General features: G+C 42.8%; 1 protein-coding gene across 1 annotated transcript in view; it reads right to left on the reverse strand.

Annotated features, from left to right (window-relative positions):
• The window catches only part of GARRE1 (granule associated Rac and RHOG effector 1), a 110,215-nt gene that overhangs the window by 48,675 nt on the left and 33,801 nt on the right, over positions 1-27,739 (reverse strand). The window contains exon 2 of the mRNA XM_074968762.1: positions 9,244-10,559. Within this exon, the coding sequence (XP_074824863.1) occupies positions 9,244-9,738 (495 nt within the window). The 5' untranslated portion in view covers positions 9,739-10,559. The remainder of the gene's footprint in view (positions 1-9,243; positions 10,560-27,739) is intronic.

The raw sequence follows: 27,739 nt of genomic DNA on the forward strand, positions 1-27,739 counted from the left end.
GAGAGTGGATTCTGTACAATGTGAATGAGCTGGTGGTAGCTACAATTAATCACTAATTTGCAATTTAGCAGAATGTGTCAGAAGCTTTAACTCCAATGTCTACAGCAAGGTTATAAATTTCTCCTGAATTCCACATTTCTCTTTTATATTATGACAATTTTCACTTAAAAAAAAAAAGTTAACTCACTGAAGTTTAAGATCTGGCTTCCAACTACCTTTATTTCTTCACAGTATTTATTCTCCCTTCTTCAGCACTTTTGATAATAGCTTTGGGGATGATCAGACTGCGTATAGGTTCTTTGCCCATTTGAGGGGCCAGATGGGAATAGCTAATATAATTAAGGTAATAATCAGATATTGCTCAAACTGGAGGACAAAGATTATATGATAACACCCTCTCCCACATGCCATTATACAAAGTGAACAATATGTTCCTCATTTTTACAGTGCCCAGTAACTTCCATGCAATTTAAAAAGTGATCTTACAACATCCCAAGTAGACAACTGTAGCAAAAGAGTCTGCTTTTCCAGAACAAAAAGTTACCTTTCCTTCCTTTAGATATACAATAAGATTTATAAGATTCCGGTTTAAGCCATGTTAGTGTTTACAGTATCAGGAGAGAAGGGCAACATGACAGCATTCATTCATGCTAAAGGTCAAAGACCCACAGAAGTAGAAATACAGCCAGTGTTAGTACAATATTTACTGCTATTAAAAATATTAATTATTCTACAATTAACTTTTTTATTAAGTTAGTGCTAGGAAGAATGAATTACTTTTATAACAAAAGTGCTTTTTCAAACCTCTCAGGATGCACATGACAGTTACAAGATATTTTAAAAATTGGTAGACTATGAGATAACAGGGACTCATGCAACAGAAGAATGCCAAGGAATGTCAAGCTCCACAGAGCATTTTGTACAGCGGGCCAGCATCTTTTCCCTGCTAACAGAGTCTCATCTGGATGAAATCAGGAGCTAAATCGGCAAGCCATGCAACAGGTGGCCAAAAAGACTGAAACTGGACTTTACTTGTTAGGAGGAAAAAAACCACACTTAATTTTAAAGCAACTACATGCTGAAGAACAGAATTTTTATTCAGACATCCTTTTATTCTATGAACCCTTTCATTGAACACAAATCTTAAGTACTTTTAATGTACAGAAGCAGAAAATAATTCCCATTAGCTTTACATTGCAACTCAATTTTAGATCTAATTATTTTGCGCCCCAACTCCTGTTTTCTTCTTGTTTATGACCAAGATGAACATATGGCCTGACATCACAAGAGACAGTAACTCAATTTATTAGCTCCATCCATAGTCAAGACAAGATTTACACTGCATATTTCAGAGTGGTTTGAATTGTTTCACATTAGTTTATTCTTTATTCCCCTCTCCCCATTGTATTTAATTTGTTTGTGCATAGACCTCTCAGTAGGATGGAGGAATGTTCAAACATTTATCACTATAAAAATCCAGCTTTTAACATGTATTTTATTTTTATTCTGACAATCAGCAGAAATCCAATTTCAGTGCACTGTTCCATACTACTAGGGTTTAAGGGAAGAGAAGAGGGAACTTAAGGAACGTAAATATATACAGTAATTCCCCTTGATTTCCTTCCTCTTTCAATACAATCCGTTTCTTGCCACCAAAGGCGCAAGACTCTTAAGAATTTTGGTTTGATTTTTTTGAGAGCAGAGGAGGGAAATTCAGCATTTGCAGTGATGAAAGTAAAGAAGCTCGACACAAAATGTGCATGCTCAGAGCGTCTCACCAATACAGTAACTGGACCAGGAGAAGTTACCCCCTTTTATACATTGGTAGATGACTCATTATGACTAAGCCATTTCTGTTCTGCCAGAAATAATTTATTACAGTGGGATTGGTAATGATTGCTATAGTTACAGCTACATTTGTTTCATTCTAACCCAAATCAGCTGATGTTAATCAGGATTTGAAAAGTGTCCTCGGCACCTGCTATCCTGAGGTCAAAGCATACCAGCCCAGATAAAAAAAATACACCAAGACTGCATCCCTTCTACCAAAGCCATGACTATTCAACTTACATTGCCTCATCTTCCTTCCCCCTGAAAACACAACATCCTTCTTCCTTCTCCATCAAATAAAATCAACTCACACAGTGTTAATAAATTCTGGGTTACCCCCTAAATTACTTCTCCCCATCGTCCCCCATATATAATTTGGGGACCTCTTTGCAGGAGGGTTCTTCTGGGGCTGTCACCCCCCTGGACATGCAGTAGGCCCCTCTGCATCCAAATGCTCTTCTACCCAGGGCCGGTTCACAACATTTTGGCACCTGAGGCGGGGAGCTCAAATGACGCCCCCCTGTTCCCTCGCTTGGCCAAAACTTTGAAAGGTCTCAATTCTGCCTTCTTCCTGTTTTACTCCTCTCATAGTACTGCTCTACTACCTACCCCAATAAAGGAGAACTAACAACTCAAAATGCCTTGTTCAAAAATTTTAAGTAACACTTAACTTTCAAACGCCTGAACAGCACATGTAACTTTTCTTGTCTGCATAGTAAACACTGGCATTTTTATCTGTTTGAATAATCAAAGTGGTGCTTTCCGTGCCTTCTTGGTTGCAAAGATTTGAACTGCTTCCTGAAGGTCCACAGTCTGGGCCAGCTCATGCTCTCTTGAGATGGTTGCAAGGCCGACCAGCCTCTCCTCTGTCATTGTGGAGCGTAGATGTGTTTTTATTAATTTCAGCTTGGAGCTCCTGTGTTCTCCACTGGCAACTGTTAAGGAAATGTTAGAAGTATGCGCAGAGCAACAAAAGCATTTGGAAAGAGGATGGTCATCTTATTTGTGCACATATATTCCAGAACAGCCTTTGGAGTTGATCCTGCTGAATGTATCTTGAAAGGGCTTTCAGTTCATACCTAAGTCACTCGCATCAATGTTGCGCATGTCATCATGTGTCAACACTGTCTCTAGTGCCCTGCATTACTGGTGTAGGTCTTCTTCAGGTACAGTGAGGAGTTTTGGAATACCATACAACATCCCAAATATACTGCCATGTTCCTTGAGCTGCATGAAACATTTTTCAACTGACTGTATTGCACTATCAAGCACCTGGTTAAAGTTTTCTACTTTGAATTGTTGTTTGGGGTCTCTTATGGGATTATCCCTTGCCTTGTAATCAAAATGTCGTCTTCTTTGGTGACTCTTGTATTCTTGCATGGGTGGGAAAATAGCTTCAGTGTAAAGTTCCTCTGCCAACTTCTGTGCACTCTTCAGAATGTTTTGAAATCCCTCATCTGACCAGTAAGACTGTCGGTATGACTTTGCTTTGTCCAGTTGTTCCATTGCTCCAGATATATCAAGGTCAACACCTTGGAGTCTCTTGCTTACATTTATTTCAAATAGTATGTCATGCCACAACACTAAGCCACACAGAAATTTGAAGTTATGTATGTTTCTGGTGATTCCATTTCCCTCTGCCACTGTTCTCCCACGAACAGTTCCTGTCAGAACTGTTATTATTATCCTCCATAATGGCAACTGTGGCATCATCTATCTTCCCAATTTGGTGTTTGATAGGCTTTATCACCTCCACTCGACTTTCCCATCGTGTGGCACTAGTGGTTTCAGCGTCAGAGAGGATGTTCCCAGATGTTGCTTCAAAATTTGCCATTGATGAGTTGATGTAGAGAAAAATACATAGATGCTTTGAATTACATTAAAAAATTCAGCAGCATCACTAGAAGCTGATGCTGCATCACTGACCACCCAGTTCAATGAATGAGAACTGCATGGGACAAAAAATGTTCGAGGGTTTAACTCTCGGATCTGTGTCTGCACGCCTCTGTTCTTTCCTCTCAGTGGCACCATTATTGTAGCCCTGACCTCTCATGACAGCTATCGCAATTCCCGTATCCTCCAGCTTTTTAAGAAGCACATTTGTCATACCAACTCCTGTAGGATCATCAAGGTCAATAAATTCTAGAAAATACTGACAGTCACCATTGCAGGGACATTTTCACTGGGTTCTGTTGTTGTTACAAAAGGCACCATTAAAGTCATTTGTTCCGTACAGCTGAGGTCAGGTGTGCAGTCCAGAATAACAGAGTAATATCTTGCTGACTTCAGATCTGCCACAATTTGCTGTTTGACTTTTGTTGCCAGTAACTGTATGATCTCATTTTAAATTGTTTTTCCAAGGTAGTGGTACGTGTACATTTCTTGGGTGGTGACTCTTCTTAGATGCTCCTGGAGTACAGCATCCAAACTCAGCCATCAGCCCCACAATTTTAAGGACGTTTCCATTGTTTGGCACATACAGCTGATCTGAAGTGCCACACAGTGCTAGGTTTTGGGTAGCAAGCAATGAGCCTTTTCAGAACATTTTGCCAGTAAAGAGACTCTGATGGTGGCCTTTAACCTTAGTCTCATCTCAAGCTTTTTCCACCTGGAATGCTCTCTAGCGATTTGCTGCCTTCTCATGGCATACCAGATTTCTAGTCAGATTTTTCCAGTCCTTTGCTCCCGAAGAACCCAATGTCGCTGGAACATTAGACTGGAAGAATTTGCAACAAAAACGGTATTCAGCATTCTGGGTTTTTGAGTACATAAAGCCATGGCCTCTCCACTTTGTCACCATTGGGGATTTCATGCCAGTAATGTGTTGGATGGAAACTTCTACTTTCATTGTCTTTGGGGAACACAAAGTTTTTCACTTGCTGTTGCCCATGCAGTACAAGGAAGTCCCTCAGCCTATTGCTTAAATGGGTCCACAGTCCTGGATCATCTAGACTTAAGGAACTAAACTCAGCAGCAGCTGCTTCTTGCGCCTCCATCGCACTCTTCTCTGATCTGCACTTTTCTTCAGGAATGTGCATGGTTACATCCATTTGAGATGGAGATATGGATGCTGCAGTAGCTGCCAGGTCACCTGCACTCTGACTAACTGGAAGATCAGGCATCTCCTCACAACTCATATCCTCACGGGGGCCGGAAGGCTCACCATGAACAATTGTGTCTATGTATCTCAGGAGAGCTCCTTCCTGCTTAGATAGAAAAGTTTCTTTGATTTCTTTCTTTTTCTGAATGCTGCCCCAGAGGGATGTTTTCTTCTTTCTCTCACGACTTCTGTTCTGTGCCAGCTATAGTGGCTCTCAACACTCAAATGAAGGGGACAAATAAGCAGGCTAGTAGCAGGGCCTGAGTGAGGGAACTATCAGCGTCTTAAGGGCCTAACTGGCTCCTACTACTTCAGTTGACTGCCTGTTCTCCTCAAGTGGGTTCAGGGAAGCAGCAGGAAACAGGAAGCTCCCTGAGAAGCTGGTGTTAATCAGTCCAGGCTCCTGGGGGTGCTAGAGAGGTACATAAGAGGCTCCTCCTTCTCTCTCTCCCTTCAGCTCCTGCTGCTTTCTGTTATTCCCTCTCACCTTTCCTCCTGCCTGCCTGTAATGTCTCTTGTGCCCTCCTTCCTCCAGCACAGCACTCCACCACCTCTGTGCATCTAGAGCAGAGAGAATACATATGCACCAGTAGCATACACAATTTTCTACACTCTGGGTCCTAGTGGCACCCCTCCCACAGTCTGGCACCTGCGGTGGCTGCCTCAGTTCGCCTCACGGTAAGGCCAGCCCTGCTTCCACATGGGTGGACTGTTCTGCTGTTTGCTACTCCCTTATATTCAGGAAAAGCAGTATCCTCAAACACTGTGCACCACTCTCCCACCCTTGAAGGAAATGGTGCCTGTCATGCTCTGCTCCTCTCTTTCCCCTTTCCCTCTAAAAACTGAGCTAGTGAATCCTCAGCTGGACTCAGGCAGCTAGCTCATCCAGTTTTTCTACTCCCCCTGGGTGAACAAAAGAGTGGGGTTTCAAATCCTGCACAAACTTTCAGGAAACTTTTACCTTTCCACACTAGAATTTTCCATTTTCTCTCTAGGCCTGAGGGGGTAATTTTAAAAAAATTAAAGTTTGAGCAAAACCAACTCAACCCATATTGAGCAAAAGCAGCAAGGAACACCTGTCACATTAAGCAAAAATTCTTGCAATTTTAAAAATATGACAACTTTAATGTTTAAAGGGGTCTGTATAGAGAGTTTAAATTTGGTATGGCTCTAGTTCAGTTTGGCTTGTGGTATATGAGTGTTCCGGTAAAAAGTGGTTTGATTTGACTGAGTTATAAACATTTGAAAATAGTGTTCTGCACATCTTCTCACTAAATTTGTGACTAGTGCAGCTAATGAAGACAGCACTGCCTAGGGCCTGAGTGCTAATTTAGCTACCTAATAGTTTAATGCAGGTGATATGGGGCTGAAGCCCAAGCCAAACCTCTGAAGACCTTGTAAGGTACAAGGAGCTAAGAGTTGATGGGCACTGTGCAAGGTGAACAAGAGGGAGTCCCGCTTTAGTACAATTCAGAAACATTGCAGAGACTGAGGCTCACAAAAAGGGGATTCTCCCCAAGTGACTTCTAAAGTCTGTATGACAGGTTGTTCAGGTAGCATCTGGAATTGTTTGTCTAGATTGGAATTTTCACATTTTGTTGCCAATTTTTTGCAGGACAACAGAGCTTCAAAGTCTGGGAGAGTGAAGTTCCTCTATTTTTTTCTTTTAGAAAACTTGCCCTATTTTGCATAAGCATTGAGATAGTCTTTAATTTCACGATCACAATACTATTCCTCAAAGAGTACAACAGAACATAAGATTGTGGAAAACACTAGACAAACATGTGCAGCAGTGTGTTCTACTGTGTGTGGCAAGAAAATCAGAGTACATGAAAATCATTTATATGACAAATGTATAGTAAACCAATCAGACTGTACAATAAAGTATATAAAACACAGTAACAATGGAAGTTTGCTTGAATATTATAAGCCAAATTTCTCAGATCAATTAGCTTTACTGTTAACTGCTTCATCTCCTAAAGTGTACCTACAGAAGGCTGCTTGAAAAGGCAGTGTATAGTACAATGTAGCTCACAAAATTATTTGACGTCTGAGTCATTAAAGATCTCCTAGACCAATGGTTCTCAAACATCATTGCACTGCAACCCCCTTCTGACAACAAAAATTACTACGACCACCCCCCCACACCCACCCACCCACCCACCCACATGCGGCTGAAGCCACAGCCCGAGGGCTTCAGGCTTGAAGCCGCAGCCTGAGCCCCCGCAAGTCTAATGCCGGCCCTGGATTTGCTTGGGCTTCGGCTTCAGCCTGGAGCCCCAGCGAGTCTAACACCAGCCCTGGTGACCCCATTAAAACGGGGCCGTGACCCACATTTTGAGAACTGCTGTCCTAGACAATGACTATAATGAAATTAGTTCAAGCATAAAATAAAATTCAAAATTTGTATGTTAAGATTAGAGAGACACTAACCCTAACCTTTTGTATGGAATTTGTACCAACATGATGTACATGTTTTGTAATACAAACATCATACAAGCACTAATTTTTCTTTCTAGCCGAAGCTGGTGAATCCAAATACTACAATAGGCAGCTCATAAATACTAACAATAATATAGATTTATAGAAGATTAGGTTTGGAAGAGACCTCAGAAGGTCATCTAGTCCAACCCCCTACTCCAAGCAGGACCAACACCAACTAAATCATCCCAGGCAGGGCTTTGTCAAGCTGGGCCTTAAAAACCTCTAAGGATGCAGGTTCCACCAGCTCCCTAGGTAACCCATTCCAGTGCTTCACCACCCTCCTAGTGAAATAGTTTTTCCTAATATCCAGCATAGGCCTCCCACACTGCAACTTGAGACCATTGCTTCTTGTTCTGTCATCTGCCACCACTGAGAACACTACAGAGCACATACGGATAAGTCTCACAAAGACTACAAAGTTTAAATACTTTTTTTTAAATATGCCAGTGACCAGAATTTTGTCTTAAATTAGTTCAGATTACAGTTGCTACAGACTAATGTGTATATATTATAATTTAAACCAAGTAACTATGAAAAATAATCCCTTTTCACACTCTTACCAACAGTCCACATCAATAAGAAGCAGTAAATAAAATACAATGTAATTTATACGGTACTGTCTCTCTGAGATTATGTCATTAGAAATACTAGTTCACACTTTTCTCCTTTATAGGATTCATTTTACTGATGGTTGGTTTAAAAGTACACAATGCTTTAAGTTAAGTCACCCTGTACAGTTAAATATTTTCTTAAATCACAAGTGATTTTTTCCATTTAATGACAGAATTCCGATCTGTAGCTTATTTTTAAAATCTTTTCACTTTTTTCATGCTGTTTTTGGAAAAGATTATGGGTATGCTTCCCGAAGAGACAAAGGGAGCAGAAGCAATTTTTTTCTAGGTGGCTGGCTGGCTGAGTTCCTGTTTGAATTATTTTATAGGCTGCTGGGATTTTTGTTATATTACTGATTACATATTAGGAAGCCAAGAGACTTGTATAGGGACCTTTACTATTCAAAACTAAATAATAAACAAACATATCTGTATGTCATTGATGTCCCTTAAAAACTTTTCAGTAACTGAATGATCATTCACATACAAACACACTAAAAGTCATGCATGTGAACAGTTTGTCAAAAGTCATGTTCTCCATGAATAAAGCACAATTTGTTACTTCTGACAGAACAATGATAATGCGGAAATAAACCATACAGTAGTATATTTTCTTAACAAATGACTTCAACATGGTTCTCGTACAGCTCAAAATCAGTGTAACTGAAGAGACAAAGTTTACTTGTTCTAGCTGATAAATATCTTATACATGTATTGCAATTTTTTTTTAAATGATTTTACCTTGCACAGGAAAAAATATTCAATATGCAATTTAATGTATCACAAAATTATGCACTGCAAATCTCTTTACCATATTTTCCTCCTCTGAAATTTTGAAAATAAAAATGTTTGCTTTCCAAAATAAAAAGGAGGAAATTTATATTCTCAGGAAAGGTAAAAGCAGAAGGTGGTACACCTTTGGTACAGTGGTGGTGGGGCCAGTCTTACAATGAAAAAATATCCAATATGCAATTTAATATATCATAAAATTATGCACTGCAAATCTCTACCATGTTTTCCTCCTTCGAAATTTTGAAAATAAAAACATTTATAAATTTCCTCCTTTTTATTTTGGAAAGAATTCTCAGGAAACGTAAAAAGCAGAAGGCGGTACACCTTTGGTACAGTGGTGATGGGGCCGATCTTACAATGATAAGTACAATAAAGAAGGGGTCAGGGAACTTCACATGCAAAATATCATAACCTATGGTAACTTACCTCAATGTCCTGTAGGCTGAATTCCTTTTGATCTTTGAAGTTTGCAGCTCCAGCACTCAGCTCCATCAGCATTTTTGCTATTTCTGGTTTTATTGCTGCCGTGAGCCGACTCGCTGCTTCCATGACATGTTCCTGCACGTCTTTCAGTTGCATAGCTGCCTTTGAATAGTGTGAGTTCCTAAATACACTGCTGAAAAGGTCTGTAAGGAAAGTGCTCGCACGGCAAAACACATTGAGTGCATCCAGATATTTGGAGATTCCCTGCTGGATGTCTGCAATCGGAGTAGTATGGGACACAGGGTGGTTGCAGCTGCCTGCAGCAGCTGAGGAGACCAAAGGGGAAGCCGGGGTAGTGGATGCCAACGGTGCGCTCAGGGTCCTGCCTAGCTCAGGCATTTGATACTGCTGGTGTTGCTGCACTTTTTGCTTGGACCCGCCAAGCAAAAAGCGCCTCTTATAGTCCATTTTACTTTCCTGTGCACTACAGCAATACATAAGTGAGTAGTTGTTCAAAAATTCCTTGGATTAGCAATCAGTTGTCAAATTCCTTCCTCAGAAATGTAGTTATGTATAGTAACAGTAGAGGACCGTGTACATATGTTTCATAAAAGGCATTTCAAAAGGGCAGGCGTCTGTATAATCTGTATCAGCAGTGAAAAAGGCAGCAGATTTGCTGACTTAGTATTTTCAGTGTTCAGTGCAGCCCTGCTGCAGTTACAAAGTGAACTCAAAAAGCAAACAAGTATCTCAAAAAAAAAAAAAATTATCTCGTTTAGTATTCCACTCTGTACATAAGATGCACTATGAAGGGAAGAAAGCTAACTCCTATAATTTCCTTGCCCGCACTTGTTGACACCTGATGTAAAAGTTCATAAAACGTAAATCATCTTTTAGGAGTAATACCTTAATGGAGCTTTCCAACTAGTAATACCAGGAAGAGTGGAACAAAACCACCGATCAACAGCGATTGTAAAAGCAGTGCAGAGACTCTTTCCTTGAAAAACAAAGTCCTTATGTCAGCAGATCAAAGATCTTCCATGTCTTGACAGATCCAGTCTGTCAAATCAGTTTGTTTGTAGTGTCTCTTCTTAATACTGAAAAAAAAAATCTGTTTTGTTTTCTGAAGACTTTGCAAGTACAACTTATTAAAAACTAGAGCGTTTATTATTGCAAGCCTTCTCTTTTCCTTCTGTATGATGAGGTAGTTGTTTCCAATATAACATTAATAAGTGGTGCTTCCAGATTGAGTTTGCCTTCAATTGTAGAGTCTGCAGCAAGAATGCACAAATGTATTTGTAAGGCCTCTAGGTCATTTCCTGTCAGGGGAAGGGAAAAAAGTTAAAAAGGTTATGGAACAATGAGAGGTTTTGTTAAGATTTTAACTCCTACTCTATCCTGGTGCATTTATCTTGGGGTAAGCTGTCAACAGTACATCTGATCAAAACGGGAGAGGGCCATTTACATTAAATTTTTAAAAGAAATGTAACAATTTAATAAAATCAAATTAAATCCAGAACTACTGCATATTTCCTCGTGAGTTATCTCACACTTAATGGATTTATCTTAACTGCCAAATGTAGGACTTGCAGTTCAACAATGGTGCAACTCAAGCACTGGCAGCAACAATGGAGAGCTGTAGCACAGACAGGGCCCTGCAGGTTTTAACCACTGTGGGTATGTCTACACTGCAACGTTAGCCCTAGAACCTGAAATAGCAGACCCTGGTTTTGTTAACCTAGGGCTTGAGAGTCTACAATAATTTGCAACCCCCAGCTAGGAACTGTTGAACCATGGATCCCAACCTAGGGTTCCAGCATCTACATTGCATTATGCAGCTCCAAGTCCAACCACCCATCCCAGACTTTCTAGAGCCCTTCCAAAATGTGGCCGCTCTAGCCCTTTCTTCGTGATGCAGCATGAGAAAACTTGACTGTCCAGAGGACAAAGAAAATCAGCCTGTGGAGTGTGGAATACTTTTGCAGGACTCCCAGAGTATGGGTCCAGTGGGGCAGTGTCTACCTGAAAAGCAGTAGGCCTCGAATCGTGGATCCTGACTTGATTCAGGCTCAGACACTCCACCCCTCTGGGGTCCTGGGACCTAGGTTCAGCACAATGTGTGTGTAGACAAAAGGGAATTAGGCTTGAGCCTGAGTTCAAACACTAGGCTTACACTGCAGTGTAGACATACCCCTGTGTTGTCTAACACATTTTAATGTATCTGTTTAAGCTGGGGGGTGGGGGGCAAACTTTTTGGCCCGAGGGTCACATTTGGTTTCGGAAATTGTATGGAGAGCCGGTTAGGGGAGGCTGTACCCCCCCCATCTGCCTCCCCCCTTGCTTCTTGCTCCCTGACGGCCCCCCCCCCAGGACTCCTGCCCCATCCAACCCCCCACCCCCCGTTCCCTGACTGCCCACCACCACCTCATCCAACCCCCCCCCGGGACCCCAGCCCCCATTCAACCCTCCCCATTCCCCGCCCTCTGACCATCCCGACCCCATCCACACCCCCGTTCCCGACCACCACCCTGAACTCCCCTGGCCTCTATCCAACCCCCCCACTCCCTTACCATGCAGCACAGAACACCGGTGTCTGGTGGCACTACAGCCACGCCGCCCAGTGTGTTGCCACCCAGAGCGTTGTGCCAGTGTAGTGTAGTAAATTGCTCTCCGTAACTGCTACCAGTAGCACATTCCTTCGTGGAGCAGTTTAATACACTACACCAGCAGCATGGCGTGCTGAGGTTGCAGGGGAGGAGGAACAGCAGGGGAGGGGCCAGGGGCTAGCCTCCCAGGCCAGGAGGCTCAGGGGCCAGGCAGGAGGGTTCCGCGGGCCGGATGTGGCCCACGGGCCATAGTTTGCCCACCTCTGTTTTAAGCGGTAAATATACCCCCAAAAAAGTCTACATCACAATTTGTTGCAGGAATTTGAAGACCCTGTTAGATCCAAAGAACCAGCTAAACTAAACCAATTAAAAAGAACCAACATACACAGATCCTTCATTTTCTTTTAATATTTAAAATTTTGACTCCTGGTGGAATTCTGAGCCACTGCACAAGTGCAGAATCCATGTGCCATGCAAGTGCATAACCTGGTCAAAATCAGTATGTGATGGGGTGGGATCTGAGTTACTACAGAAAATTATTTCCTGGGTATCTAGCTGGTGAATCTTGCCCATATGCTCAGGGTTTAGCTGATCGCCATATTTGGGTTCGGGAAGGAATTTTCCTCCAGGGCAGATTGGAAGAGGCCCTGGAGGTTTTTCGCCTTCCTCTGTAGCATGGGGCACAGGTCACTTGCTGGAGGATTCTCTGCTCCTTGAAGTCTTTAAACCACGATTTGAGGACTTCAGTAGCGCAGACATAGGTGAGAGGTTTTTCGCAGGAGTGGGTGGGTAAGATTCTGTGGCCTGTGTTGTGCAGGAGGTCAGACTAGATGATCATAATGGTCCCTTCTGACCTTAATATCTATGAATCTATGTGCCACACAGAATTTTTTTTTCCTCTGCAGAAAATAAATTCTGCTGGAAAGGTGCTACAGTTACGCTTTTTGCCCACCAGGGGATGCTGTGACACTAGAACACAGAGCAGCTGCTCATCGGGAAGAGAAGAGGCTGCATTCCTCATAGTGCCCTGCCTGTGGGGCCAGGTCAGGAGGCACAGGACATGGGGGGATGGACAGCGTGGGGCACATTGGGCTACTGGGGGATCACAGACTGGGGTTCAGAAAGGCTAGTGCGGGACAGACTGGGGCGGGGACTGATTGGGAGTGGAGTTGCAGAGCCACATGAGGACTGGGGGAGGGGGTGCAGGGACACATGGAGACAGGGGCAGATGTGCCTGACAGAGAGGCTAGGGGTCAGCCACGGTCTGCATGGGGGAGGCTCCTTAACAATCCCTCGCCCCCCCACCCCAAATAAAAACCTGTTCCATACTTCTCTCACCCACACACAATAACCCTCCAAGTTCATTCAACTTCCCACTCCCTCTAGTTGTCTGTTACCCCTGACTCCCCCAAGCCTTTGCACTGCTTCTGAGGGGGGCGGGAAATATGTTTACGTATTGTACTTTAAACGAATTATTTTTCAAAGTTCTTTATTAATATTCCTATTTGTCCAAAAAACATTTCCCGTATCTTTTTTGTTGTATGTATTATTACAGACATACTTGCTGACAGGTATTCTGAAATAAATTACCAAAATAATTGAAGCTTGCATGACTATATTGTTATTTCGACAAATAAAATATGCAACATTTTAAAAATATTGAGTGCAGAATTTTTAATTTTTTGGTGCAAAATTCCCCCTGGAGTATAAAATAAAATCTTTAAGATATACAAACAACTCCCTTGACCTATCAGTCTATATTCTGTCCCAGTAGTAAAGATCAGCTGAGCAGCTCTGTCAGAGTTCCTTACAATGTACTTTCCAGAACTTTATCAGCAAATGGCCATCACTTTTTGTGGAAACTGCTTCCTCTGACAATCCACCAAAGATGGGTTTTGGCAGTTTTCAGGGTACAATGCCAGGCACGATAATTTGGTCAGACAATAGCTAAACTATTACTAATTATTAACCATACTTTTCTCTCTCTATAAATATAATCAACTATAGCGCAAGGACAATATACTTGCAGATGCTCTCCTGGGAGCAATAGCGGTTATGATTTATAAATGGTTTCCCATGTTTAATTTTTTTTTATGTTTTTTAAAACAGTTCTGATGCTTTAGCGAGGAGCATTTGCATTCTTAAACACGTTCCTTTTTCTGTTGACTCAACTTAGTATATGAAAGCTATGACATTTCAAAATTGTTGCAAAAATAGATTTTAGCATTCATTATAATTTTAAGTTTCCACTATTATTTTCATACTCAGTAGATTTTTGTTTATTCATGTAAATATTGAAAATGTTTCACATGCACGACTTTTTTGTCAATAACCAACTGCTCACACAGAGAGCAGGGTGTCTCCTAACTGAGGAGGAAGAATGGATCCAAGTACAGTGGGAAGGATAACCTGCCATTAAAATAATGATCAATAAGTATAGTTGTCACCCAAAAGTATTCTCAAGAAACCATAACCAGTAGTGGCTATCGCTGAGATACTGAACAATAATTTAGAAGCCACTTTTAAAAATGTACATGATGCTAGCTTTTTCCGTGTGCACACTATTACTGCTTTTTGTTTCAAATGTTACACTGAAGCATTAACGTGTGTTTTCAGGGATTATTTTCTCACTCTCAGTCTCCCAATTCAACATTTCAAAATGCAGTGATGTAATTTTTTTTCCTCCTTGTTAGACAAGTTACAATGCCCTGGGGAAAGCTTGATTAAAATGTCAGTTCTCCTGATTGCGTACAAATGTACTGAGAACAAGAGAGCGGGTTATCAATTTCTACACACAGCGAATATTTGTGTTACTCTGAAGAGTAAAATGATAACCAACATTTGGCCAAAATCTTAGGATTTTTAAGTATTTTTATTTTTGGAACATTTCTGTCTGTTTGAAAAAAGATAACAGAATAATCACTTCACTGTCACATTCCCATGTGCTAGTTCAATGCTTTGAATATGACATATGTAGACTTTGCTTTTAGAATTTTTTGTTGAAGGGGAACTGACACTCATGCTCAGAAAATAAACTACTTCCAAGCAGAAAATTTAGTTATAATTTGGGACTCAAGTTTCACAAAATAACTTTTTCATTCTTACTGAATTTTTAAATAGTGCCATCATGGGTATATCCATAAGTAAAAACAACATAAGACGACCTTTAGGACACCTGGAAGTCCTTAGTACCCTAAAATCATCTAATCTTAATTGTCAAGAATGCTCCAAACCTTATTGTTATTCTTGACATTGAGTATGTGTGTAATACTACATGCATATATTACACATACCACAATTAAATTTGCAACATATATTGCACAAAATAAAAGTGGTTTCAGAGTAACAGCCGTGTTAGTCTGTATTCGCAAAAAGAAAAGGAGTACTTGTGGCACCTTAGAGAGTAACCAATTTATTTGAGCATAAGCTTTCGTGAGCTACAGCTCACTTCATCGGATGCAAGTGAATAATAAAAATAAAATAAAAAAATAAAAAATAAAATAATAAAAATAATAAAAAAAATAAAAGTGAACTGCCTTTTCTCTCTTTCTATAGCTTTTCTTCAGTCCATAACATTGTTTTCACTCATTTTTTTTCATTCTATTGTTTGAGTCCATGAATCCAGTGTAACTCTGAAAAATCTGTAGGCTCCATATTACAACAGTTTGCACATTATAGTCAGCTATCTCCTGCCATTTTAGAAAGAACTCAAAGGATTTCATTATGACTATGCAAGAACAGCATATTAACAGTCAAAAATGTAAATATCCAGTTTGTACTACACTTTGGAGACAACGGTGATATTCATAAAAATGAGCCAGAGGAGGAAGTTAGTCCCAGAAAAATCTATAACTGCAAATCATAGTTGAATTCCTTGACGTATGTATTTATAGTAAAATTACTTTGTCTATGTACTATTAACATAAAACAATAGATTTACAGATATGGGAATCTATGAGTTGAAAAATAAATAAGGCTCAGAGTGGATACTGACTGCCTGAAATAGATTTGCTTTCAGTCACTTCCATTTAGTATCCAAGTAAGAGGTTTGTAGACTAATCTTGTGAAATCTGTGGATCATTAAAGTGACATTCCATATTAAAAAAAAAGGGGTGGGGGGTGGGGCTCTGACTAGTGTTCTGAAACTGATGTGATGGAATTCTCAATGGGGTCTATTATCCTCTCAGTGTGTGGGGAGTTATGGTCATAACTCATACATAAGAATGAGATATGATATGAGTGTCTGGCAACTCAAGCACATTTTTATAAGTCTCTTAAAAAGACCATCCTATTTCCAAATGGTGTACTAGGGTGTTTTATTTTATTTTAGATTTGTAAGACATGTGCCCGTCAGTTTCTAGGTACATTCATCGTAGTTTAAGAAGTCAAATCTGTAGGTAACTAAGTTCAGCTAACTCCTCAAAAGAGAACTCCAAGCCAAAAAGAAGAGGGGGGAAAAAAACGGCCCCCCCAAAAGAAAAAAACACCATACGACCCAGTCAGACTACTTACTCAGCAAAAGCCTGAGCAAACAAAGCCTGCTGCAGGGCCTGAAGGTCAGCAAACTGCCTGACTCAAGGGCCTCCGGAAGAGCATACACCTGGCCAAATTCCACAATATAAATCCTGTGTGAACCCAGAATCATCCCACTGATATCAGTGGAGTTAATCAGACTTCACAAGAATGAAAAAATAAAATTTACACACCAGCCCCTGCTCCTCCATCCCCAGAACTCAAAATCGGGAAATTTATGAATGTGCATCTCAGCTGCCTGAACTATTAATATGAATGGGTGGGAAGGCAGAGTGGAAAGGAAAAGCTTTTGGATCAGACCTAAAATAGGTAGCAGTCAGGATCCAAACCTTAAGGCTTCCTAGATCAACACCTAGAATTCCGATTAAAAACAAGTTGGTAGCCAGGGAAATCTATGATGTCTACAGCAGGGATCGGCAACTTTTGGCACACAGTCTGCCAGGGTAAGCCCCCTGGCGGCCGGACCAGTTTGTTTACTTGCTGCGTCCGCAGAGTTCGGCCAATCACGGCTCCCACTGGCCGCGGATTGCCGCTCCCGCATTGGCCTGGGATGGCGAACCGTGGCCAGTGGGAGCCGCGATCGGCCGAACCTGCAGACGCGGCAAGTAAACAAACCGACCCGGCCAGCCAGGGGGCTTACCCTGGCAGGTCGTGTGCCAAAGGTTGCCGATCCCTGGTCTACAGCATAAGTGTAATAAGTTCAACATGAGAAGAAACCATTACTAACCCATTCTGTAACTGTTGTTCTTCAAGACGTGTTGAAGTGGAACAGACGTGTACACATGTGTGCATGCCCAGTGCACTGTTGTTGGAGCTTTTTCCCCTCAGTAGTATCTGTTGGGGCAGTGCACGCAATCCTCTGCGGCCCTGCACTACTAAAACGGCAGAGCCATTCCTAACCCCCACAGTTCCTTTTTAACTGAACAGACTCTGGAAACACATTTAAGAACAACAGTTATGGAATACGTTAGTAACCATTTCTTCTTCTTTGAATGATTGCACATGTCCATTCCACTTCAGATAACTCACAAGCAGGTCAATCTGGAGATGGGATTGGAATCTACCTCAATAATGATCAAAGGACTACCTGTCTAAATCTGGCATCTTCTCTAGATTCCTGAGAGATGGCACATTGGGAGGAAAGGTATGCACTGAAGACCAAGTTGCAATTCTACAAATGTCCAAAATACACACCTGGACTAGAAAGGCAGCAGAGGCTGTGTGAGATCCAGTTGAACGTGTTAGCTCCCTGTTCAGAAAAGTTGCATATGTTTGTTCTATGAAATAGCCAATGTAAGAAGAGAGCCATCATGAGATTCTTTGAGAAGAGACCAAAAGTCCCTTTAAATTGTCCTTGCAATTGTTTGTGGCAATTGCAGACAAGTTGAATGGTTTAGTCCTGCCCAAGTACTATACTAACACTCCCTTAACATATAATGTGTGGAGTCTTTTTTCATCCTTATGAGAATTAGGTTTTGGGAAGAAAGTTGGTATATATATTGCCTGACTGATGTGGAAGTCAGACACCAGTTTGGTGACAAACTTCAGATGATGTCATAGGTATACTTGTCCTTGCAGACGGCTATACACAGAGGTCCAGAGATTTGAGCATGTAATTCATCCTCTCTCCTGGCTGTGATGAGAACTACCAAAAAGGCTACCTTGTCTGAACATGTAGCTAACAGCTCAAAGGGATGATCCACTAGCTTTGCCAATATGAGGTTCAAGTCCAAAGGGGGAAAGAGGAGCCTTTACTTGGGGAGATCACTGGTCCAGGCCCTTCAAAAACCTGACTGACGTGGGATTGGAAAAAAAGAGTGATTACCAATTGGAAGGTGGAAAGCAGAGTTAGCTGCCAGGCAGTGTTCCCTCTAATTTTTTTATGTCCATGCGCAGAATGAAGTTTATTATGTGCACTAATATGGAGGTGATGTGTGGCGAGGTGGGGCAGAGGGTTGGGGTGTAGGGGGGTGAGGGTTCTGGCTGGGGGTATGAGGGTTCTGGGATGGGGCCAGGAATGAGAGGTTTGGAGTGCAGGAGGGGGCTCAGGGCTAAGGCAGTGTGTTGGGGTGTGAGGGCTCTGGGCTAGGGCAGGGGGTTGGAGTGTGTGGGGGTGAAGGCTCTGGTTGGGGGTGCAGGCTCTGGGGTGAGGCCAGGGATGAGGAGTTTGGGGTACAGGCTGCCCCGGGGCTGCGGCGGGGAGAGAGGCGCTTCTCCCTGCCTGCACGGCCCTTGATAGCCTGCTGCACATCTGCGCAGCTTAGAGGGAACTTAACTGCCAGGTGGACCCTGATGGAACTAATGGCCAGATCTTGCTGTTTCAGATATAATAAATAGTCCAGCACTTGTTGTACTGAAGCCCAGACCAGAGAAATTCCTTTCTGCAGAGACCAGATGGAGACTCTTATATTTTGTCAAGTAAATACACCCAGTAGAAGGTTTTCTTCTATTCAAGAGCAAGTCTTGCACCCACTCTGAACATATCTCCTGAGGTGTCAACCAAAGAGCATCTAGGTTGTCAGCTGAAGGGCCTCTAGGTTGGGACAGGGGACACAACTGTGGTCCTGTGAGATCAAGTCCAGATCCAGCAGTAGTATCAAAGGAGACTTTTCTGAGAGGCTCAGCAGAATGGAAGACCAGGTTGGTGAGGCCACACTAGTGCTATGAGTATCACTTGGGTGTGGTCCTACTTAATTTTTAACAACACCCTGGATAGCAGTGGAACAGGAGGGAATGAGTACAGACGCTTGTCCGTCCAGGGCAACAGGAAAAAGTGTCCAAGAGAGATCCTGGACCCTGACCTGCTCGTCAACAAAACCGATGACACATCCTGTTGATTTGAGGCTCTGAGGATAAGACAAGAAGCAATGGGCTTAAATTGCAGCAAGGGAGGTTTAGGTTGGACATTAAAAAAAACTAAAAACTTCCTGTCAAGGTGGTTAATCACTGGAATAAATTGCCTAGGGAGGTTGTGGAATCTCCATCATTGGAGATTTTTAAGAGCAGGTTAGACAAACACCTGTCAGGGATGGTCTAGATAATGCTTAGTCCGGCCATGAATGCAGGGGACTGGACTAGACTAGATGACCTCTCAAGGTCCTTTCCAGTCCTATGATTTTGGTTAAAAATGCCCCATAGTTGGAAAATGAACCTGACTACGTCTGGGCAAAGAGACCACTTGTGGTGGCTGGTGAAAGACCTGCTCTGCCAGACTGTTTTGGATGCCTGGAAGGTGGGAGACTTTGAGGGGGATTGAATTGGTGATACAAAAGTCCCACAGCAGCACTGCCTCCTGGCATAGCAGAGTCACTCTCCCATTCCTTGCCTATTCACATAGAACATGGCTGCTGTATTGTCTGTAAGTACTAGCAAATTCTGTCCGCTGTTATGGGGAAGGATAGTATGACAAGCGAGTTGAATGGCTCTCAATTCTCCTATATTTATGTGGAGAGTTAAAACCTAGGTAGACCCCCAACCTAGTGTGGAAGTGTCCACAAATAAGGTCAAAGTAGGTTGAGGAGGAGCAAACAGATTGGATGGGTGTATCCACCAGTCCAGAGAGGCTAAGATTTGTGTAGGCACCCAAACCACTGTGTTCAGATGATAAAGTGGTAAGTACACCAAGCTCAGCCATCTTTGCAGATTCTTGAGGTGAAGCCTGGAATGCCGAACCATGTAAGTACATGAGGCCATATGTCACAGAAGGCTGAGGCAATTCATTACTGTTGTGGCAGGGTGGGCCTTCAGAACTAAAGAAATGGCCATGATAGTCTGGAAACTGGTTTGTGTGAGGAAGGCCTTGGTTTCCATAGTGTCCAAGGCTGCTCCTATGAATTCTATCCCTTGTACAGGTGACAGAGTTGATTCTTCCTCGTTGATGAGCTATCCTAGTGTGCCGAAGATGTACTGGATCACAACCATGCTGGACAGTACTTGGCCCTTGGACTGACCTCTCACCAATCAATCATCCAGGCAAGGAAACACTTGAATTCTTGATTTCCTCAGGATCACCACCACCATTGCCAAGCACTTTGTGAACACACATGGGGATGTGGACAGGCCACATGGCAGGACTGTAAACTGGTAGTGGGACCAGTTGACCAAAAACCTGAGGAATTTCCAGTGGCTTTGATGTATTGTCACATGGAAATACTCATTATTTAAGTCAAGGGCAGCATACTAGTCACCAGGATCAAGGGAAGAGATAATGGAAGCCAGTGTAACTATATGAAACTTAAATTTTCTTTAGGTCTTTGTTAACCTGTTGCAAGTCTAGTATAGATCTTAGACCTCACTTTGCTTTTAGGATAAGGATATAGTACAAATAAAAACCCCTCCCCCTTTGAAGTTCAGGAAACTCTTCTATGGCTCCCAACCGGAGGAGAGAATGAAGCTTGAATCATCTATGCATTGTAATGGCCATGGCTCTATCCACAGCATCCAAAGCAGCTTGAAGCAAGGGCCTGGCTACTAACTTTTCCTTGTCTACCATAGCAAGAAACTCCTGTATCACCTCCTCTGGCAACTTGTCCATAAATTTTAAAATGTTATCCCAAACGTTAAAGTTATAGCAAGTCAGCAATGCTTGCTGATTGGCAATCCTGAGCTGCAGCTCAGCTGTCAGTTTCCTGCCAAAGAGACCAAGCTTCTTTGCATCTTTTGACTTTGGGGTACATGCTTGCTCACCCTGGTGCTCTCTCTCATTGACACATGAGACAACTAAAGAACCTCAAGGGGGGTCATTGTAAAAAATGTTCAAAACCTTGTGAGGGAACATAATACCTCTGCTCGGTTCTTTTTGCTGTGGGAGGTAGGGAAGATGGAGCTTGCCACAGCACTTTGGTGAGCTCCAGAATAGCCTCATTAATAGGGAGCAACACTCAAGAAGGTCCCACAGTTGCCAAGATATCAACCAATCTGTGAGATGTCTCTTGAACCACTGCCACCTGAATATCTAAGGCAGAAGCCACTCTTATTAGAAGGTCCTGGTAGGCCTGGTAATCATCCATCGGAGACGTGGAACACCCTGAAACTACAGCCTCGACAGATTATGAGGAGGAAGACACCAGGGCTGGGTGAGGTGGAGCTTCCCCCAATTCTTGCAAGAGGGAGCAGTTTCACCAGAGCAGATTGTTCAATTCCAGTCCCAAGCCCAATACTAGGAATGGTTTCCTATTGCTCAGCAGGGAGGACCGCAACGTCTACTAGAGGAATTACAATGGGGAGGGTGTGGAAATTACCTGGAGTCAAGTGGAACCCCCCAAGGGTTTCAAAATGGCCACCGGTATAGTCCCGAAACCCAATTCCTTCCCGACCATGGAACACTACTGATCAGCCGAGAAGGAGCTTCTGCTGGGTGCCAGGGATGGTAACTGCTCGGAGGGAAGCAGGTGACTAATGTGATGCAGCCATGACATGTATGAGGCAACTTTCTACTTGGATGATGAAACAGATTCATCTGAACAAGGAGGAACTGTTCCTGTTGGTGCCTGGAGTCTGGAGAAAAGGGCACTGGTGATATCATTGCCGGTTTGCCTCTTGCGGGCACCATACACGGAGGTACTAGACTGTCCATTGGTGCCCCTGGTGCAGGATGCTCAACTTCAGTAGATGGCAAATCCTGAGAAGTGATTGTTGGTGCCAGGCAGGATAATTCTAGACCCTCCAGTGAAACTGGTACCAACAGACTCAGCAGCCTATGCTTCATATATTGACAGCACTAGGATGGTCTCTTGCAGCTGTGGAGCCAATGAAGACTGCACGGCTGAGCCAGATGCTGCTGCCTTAGGAGTCTGTCTCAGTGAGACTGGTATCCGCATCAGAGTCAACGACCCTGCCTGAGCAGTTATCTGCACCAGCAAGTTCCTCGGCATTGAGTGCACTCTACCCTCGTTGCAGCATGTTTTCTGAACGGTAGTGTTAGGGACCTCAATCTCCCAGATACTGAATCCTTCAACACAGTCTTTTGGAGCCTCTTCCTCAGTACCGGAGAAGGAGACCGGCACTGAGAGTCTGTCAAAACAGGAGTGCTCCTAACCAAAGCAGACATGCTCGGGACCCACCCCAAATAGGGAGGCTCAGAGTGTGAGCCCAGGGCTGCCTCCATCAGAAGATGTTTTAGTCTGACTTCCCTGTCCGTTTTAGTTCTGGTCTTAAAGTCCCTGCAGATTTGGCACCTGACTCTGACATGAGCCTCTCCTAGGCACTTCAAGCACCTGGAGTGTGAATCACTAGCCAGGCTCGGCTTCTTGCATGCACCATAGGGCTTGAAGCCTCGGAACCGAGGAATTCCTTAGCATCGGGTTCCAATACCCAAACGGTGGGAGCTGAAGAGTACAAAAAAATTACTTCAATAAAGGAAACCTACTACGTAGCTATTCTAACACTAAAACTATTAACTATTAATGAGCACACATACTATATATAAATGTAGAACAAGGGAAACTAGTGGTAGCAACAATCATCACGGACAGTAAGAAGGAACTGGGGGTGGATTTGGGAGCAGCTCTGCTCTTCATACCATCGCACAGCAGCGTGAGGCAGTAGAGGGCCCGAGCACCAGCCTGACAGGTGCTGCTGAGGGGAAAAATGTCTGACAACAGAGGACTGGGCACGCACCTACATGAAATGAAATGCACATGTGCAGTCACAAAGAAAAAACAGCATTTATTAGATACTTTTGTTTACATGGGAGCGGTCTTAAAGTATAGCCACATGTGCAGCATATTGGAAATAACCAAGAGATGGTAAAATGTAGCAAAGCTTCAGTCACATAGAAATGTCAGTGTCCTGGTCAGGTGGTAGGGGAGTTCCTAGTGAGGGAGGAGGAATGGGTTTTCTTGGTTTGTTTTTTGTTTTTTAAACTTTTGGCTACCCCTCCTTTGTGGGGAAACAGTCGTAGTCGTCAAGGATCCAAATGAACTGGTATGGACACCCTGAACATTATTTCTTTTAGATGAAGTTTCAGGCTCCTAGAAAATACGTAGGTTAAGGGAACAACTTAAAAAAAAAAAAGTAATACCATCCATGTTTATTTTATAAAAATAGTAAGAATGAAAAGGAAAAACTTCCAACTACAGAAAAAAGGATGTTTTGGGTTTGAAGAGACATTAGTATTATAACTCTGAAACTAAATGGCTTTGATCTTTTGTTGTGTAGCTGGGTTTTGGTTTTCTGTTTTTACAGTATCCTGAGTTAAACCATGTATATTAAATCCACAGCTATAGAGCAAGTTTAGCCTCTACAGCAGGGGTAGTCAATAGGTGGATCGCAGGCCAAATCCGCTAGATGCTTTTGAATGGACCCTGAAATCTTTTTAAATTACTGATTATCATTATTGGGTTTTTTTTAATCATTTTCTCTGGAGTCTGGACCTTGACTATACCTTGAACAAGAAATCTTGACTTCAGCAAAAAACAATTGAGTACCCCTGCACTCTACTGAATAGATATACTCTTCTAAAATGCTGACAAGGACATTAACACCAATATGTACCAGAGGTGAAATGGAATAAATATTAAATTAGCATTCAAAAGGCAAATTTCAACCCCATTTTTCCACTGATGCTATTTCAATTCTACTTTCAATCCGAACTTCTCCAGTACTCTCAACTTGAGAATTAGTAGTGCCAACAGCATGATGATTACAATTTGGATCACAAAATAACGGAATTTCTGACTGATAAGTAACATCAATAAATGTAATTCTGCAAAGGTAGTTCAGCACAAAGCTTCACTACAGGGATAGTGATGTAATTCAAAAAATATAAAAGAGGTAAAAAAGCAACAACAAGAACAGTTACCCCCTACCTTTCATAACTGTTGTTCTTTGAGATGTGTTGCTCCTGTCCATTCCATTCTAGGTGTGTGCACACCCACGTGCAGTCAGAGATTTTTGCCTTAGCTATATCCATAGGGTCAGCTGTGGTGCCCTCTTAGGAGCCGCCAACCCTACGTCCTCTCAGTTCCTTCTTGCTAACAACTCCAACAGAGAGGTAGGAGGGCGGGTAATGGAATGGACATGAGCAACACATCTTGAAGAACAACAGCTAAGAAAGGTAAGTAACTGTTTTTTCTTCTTTGAGTGCTTGTTCATGTCAATTCCATTCTAGGTGACTCACAAGCAGTATCCCTGGAGGTGGGCTTTGAGTTCACGGTGGTGCGGCTTGCAACACTGCTCCACTGAAGCCAGCTTTGTCTTGGGCTTGCTGGGTAAGCACATAATGAGATGTACACGTGTGGATAGATGACCAGGTATGCAGATATCTTGAATAGGCCCTTGAGCCAGGAAGGCCACCGATGAGGCTTGTGCTCTAGTCGAGTGGGCAGTTACAATCGCCAGAGGAGGCACTTTCACCTGTTCATAGCAAAACCAGATACAGGCAGCGATCCACGATGAAATCCTCTGGGTGGACATCAGATGATCTTTTATACTGTCTGCTACTGTCAACTTACGAAACAGCTTGGTCCTTTCAATATTAAAGGGTAGTGCTCTCCTGACAACCAGAGAGTGCAATCTATGGTTCTCCTCAGAGGCTTTGGGAAGAAGACTGGCAAGAGCATGTCCTGGCTCATGTGAAACTGTGAAAGCTAACCGTCGCTGTAGGTGAACAATGGCTTGAATAAGCAGATCGGTGCCAGCAGTGGGGTATCGGCATCGTGTTGGGGAACATTCCCATGGCCTAGGTGTCAACGACCCCTGTCAAGGAGATGGTTGGCAGGAGGATGACTGGTACTAGCCATATGGTGACAGGTATCTCCCTCTGGGTGAACCTCATCAACAGGGCAGAGACCAGGAACATGGTTCTGGCAATCTGAAGCAGCGAACTGACGACCTGGGTTGACACAGATATCTGAGACGCAGTGATGGAGAGCACTGCCTCCGCTCCGGAGGCTAGCAACCTTCACTCGCCCTCTGGGAGGTTGTTACGGCTGGCTTGCCCTTGTAGGGAGCCTTTGCTAGGGTCATCGCAAGATGCAGTGCCAGCTGAGCTAGGAGATTAGGCTTTGCTCTCTAGGCGCCGGGAGAACCTGGGAAGGCAGCAGCTCTGCCAAGAGTCTGGGACCTCTACCACTCCCTGGAGTCGGTGGCAGACCCCCTCAGGGGGCTAGAAGGCCCAATGGGGGGGCACCCCCATGTGGCTCCGGGAGGGTGGGCAGTCCAAACAGGGTCCTTTACCCAATGCCCCTTGTTTTCTCTTGCTCAGTGCCAAGTCACGCTTCTTCAACTTCTTCTTAGGCACCAGTGAGGGGGCCCTCAAACAGATGTCACGCTCCTTCTGTGCCTTGGGACAAAAGTTCTTACAGGTGCGACACTTTTCTTTTACATGTGATTCCCCCAAGCACTTCAGGCCTCTGCTATAGGGGTCGCTAACAGGCATAGGCCTGTTACAGTAAGCACAGGGCTTAAAACCTGGAGACCAGGGCATGCCCTGCCTGGGGAAAGTCCCCACAGGGACCTTAACTAAGGCCTGATCTACAGTACGGAGCTAAGTTGAACTAATTTACGAAACTTCAGCTACATGAGTCGACGTAGCTTAGGTCGACTTACTGCAGTGTCTACACCGCGCTGGGTTGATGGGAGAAACTCTCCCATTGACTTACCTTACAATTCTCGTTCCAGTGGAGTACCAGAGTCTATGGGAGAGCGATCACTAGACCTGTTAAATCGACACCCAGTGGATCGATCACCAGTAAGTGTAGACACACCCTTACTAACTACAGTGCTTAACAACTACTTCACTAAGCTAACTACTGTCAACAAAAATATTTACAAAACTCTTAAAACATGAATCAAAGGAGAAACCACTTGCTGGCAAGGGAAAGAAGCACTCCGACCAACTGCCACAAGCGGTAAGAAGGAACTGAGAGTGCATAGGGCCGGTGGCACCTAATATACTGGCACATGAGCGAGGCACTCAAGAGGTCGCCACAGCCGACCCTATGGATACTGCTAAGGCAAAAATCACCGAAGACAGTGCACGAGGGTGCGCACACACCTAAAATAGAATCGACATGAGAAAGCACTCGAAGAACATATACAGGCTACACAAGTAAGTTCTAAATGACAGATTTTTGAAGATAACTGTCATAAGCATAGTAATAACCAACAACCAACCTACTGACTGTAAACCTGGTAACCTCTGCAGAAAGTTACAATATAGAGCTATTTATGTCCTCATATATTAGTTATCTGTATATTAAATATTTAACATACAAGTAGTACATTTTGTTTTACACACCTTTTCTAATTTAACTGTCTTGAACGCAATTTTACCTTTTGTTAAGAAAACTACTAGTAATTTCTTTGACTAGCTTTTGGCTGGTGCAAGATACTTTTTAACAAGTAGTAATTTTGTTTCTAGTAGTAAAATAAGTTGTTCACCTTAACAGAGTAAAAGACAAATGTAATCAGACCTGTAACTAGTAAGCAAGTTTATTTGTAAATATTTCAATTTTATATCAACAGATATAAAAATGAAGGTCTAGAAACTACAAGTGGGTTTTAGTGAATTTATTATGCTAACTCTCCAACCATGGCTTCCACTGGAAGAACTCTGCCAGTGATAGAAAATTAAAGGGAAAAGGCTAGTATAGACAAAGCCAGTATCACTATTGCTAAGACATGGCTGGGTTTTAAATGTTCTTGGGTGATGGAATAGCTTTGCTGGATCTCTAAAGTGACCTTCCCAAAACAAGCCAATATTAACTCCTTTGTGCTAATGATTTTACTTTGGCTGATATTTGTTTTATAGTATTGCCCAGAGGTAACAGATATCTTACAAAAACATACAGAGACAAGACCCTGCCCTGAAAAGCTGCTATCAATAGAAGTTTCAGGATTTTGGTGGGGGAAGATGGAGGAAGACCAAACACTTTGCAGGAGTCTTCTCCATAACTTGAGAATTAATCTAGTCAATTGAAAGCCATTACTGAGTAGTTTGTTCAGCAGTTAGCTTCTGAAATACTGCAGTACTTTCAAGCTATCGTACCATGATAGCTTTAGAGGCAGCACTTTACAGACACTTTGTTTTATTTGGCAATATGAGCAAAAGTAAGTACCTAGTGCCCTTATCAAAGCATATTAAAACAAACCACCGCCTGTTATCTGTGATCTGGTGTGTAACATGCATCTTGAACTTGAGTTTTTTCTTTCATATTTATTTTGCTTAAAGTTAACTGCTTGTATGACACAACAGATTACAAAGTAATATCTGGAAGACATTAGTATTCATGACTAACTTATTACTGTTTTTCCAGACATAAAAGATCAACGAATGCATTACACTTAAACTGAATAGATAGGTTCCTGATGAGGCAGTAGTAATAGTATGTCCTCCATGAATGGCTGAAGGAAGAGAA

Source organism: Natator depressus, chromosome 12 (assembly GCF_965152275.1).
Source record: "Natator depressus isolate rNatDep1 chromosome 12, rNatDep2.hap1, whole genome shotgun sequence".
Lineage (NCBI taxonomy): Eukaryota > Metazoa > Chordata > Testudines > Cheloniidae > Natator > Natator depressus.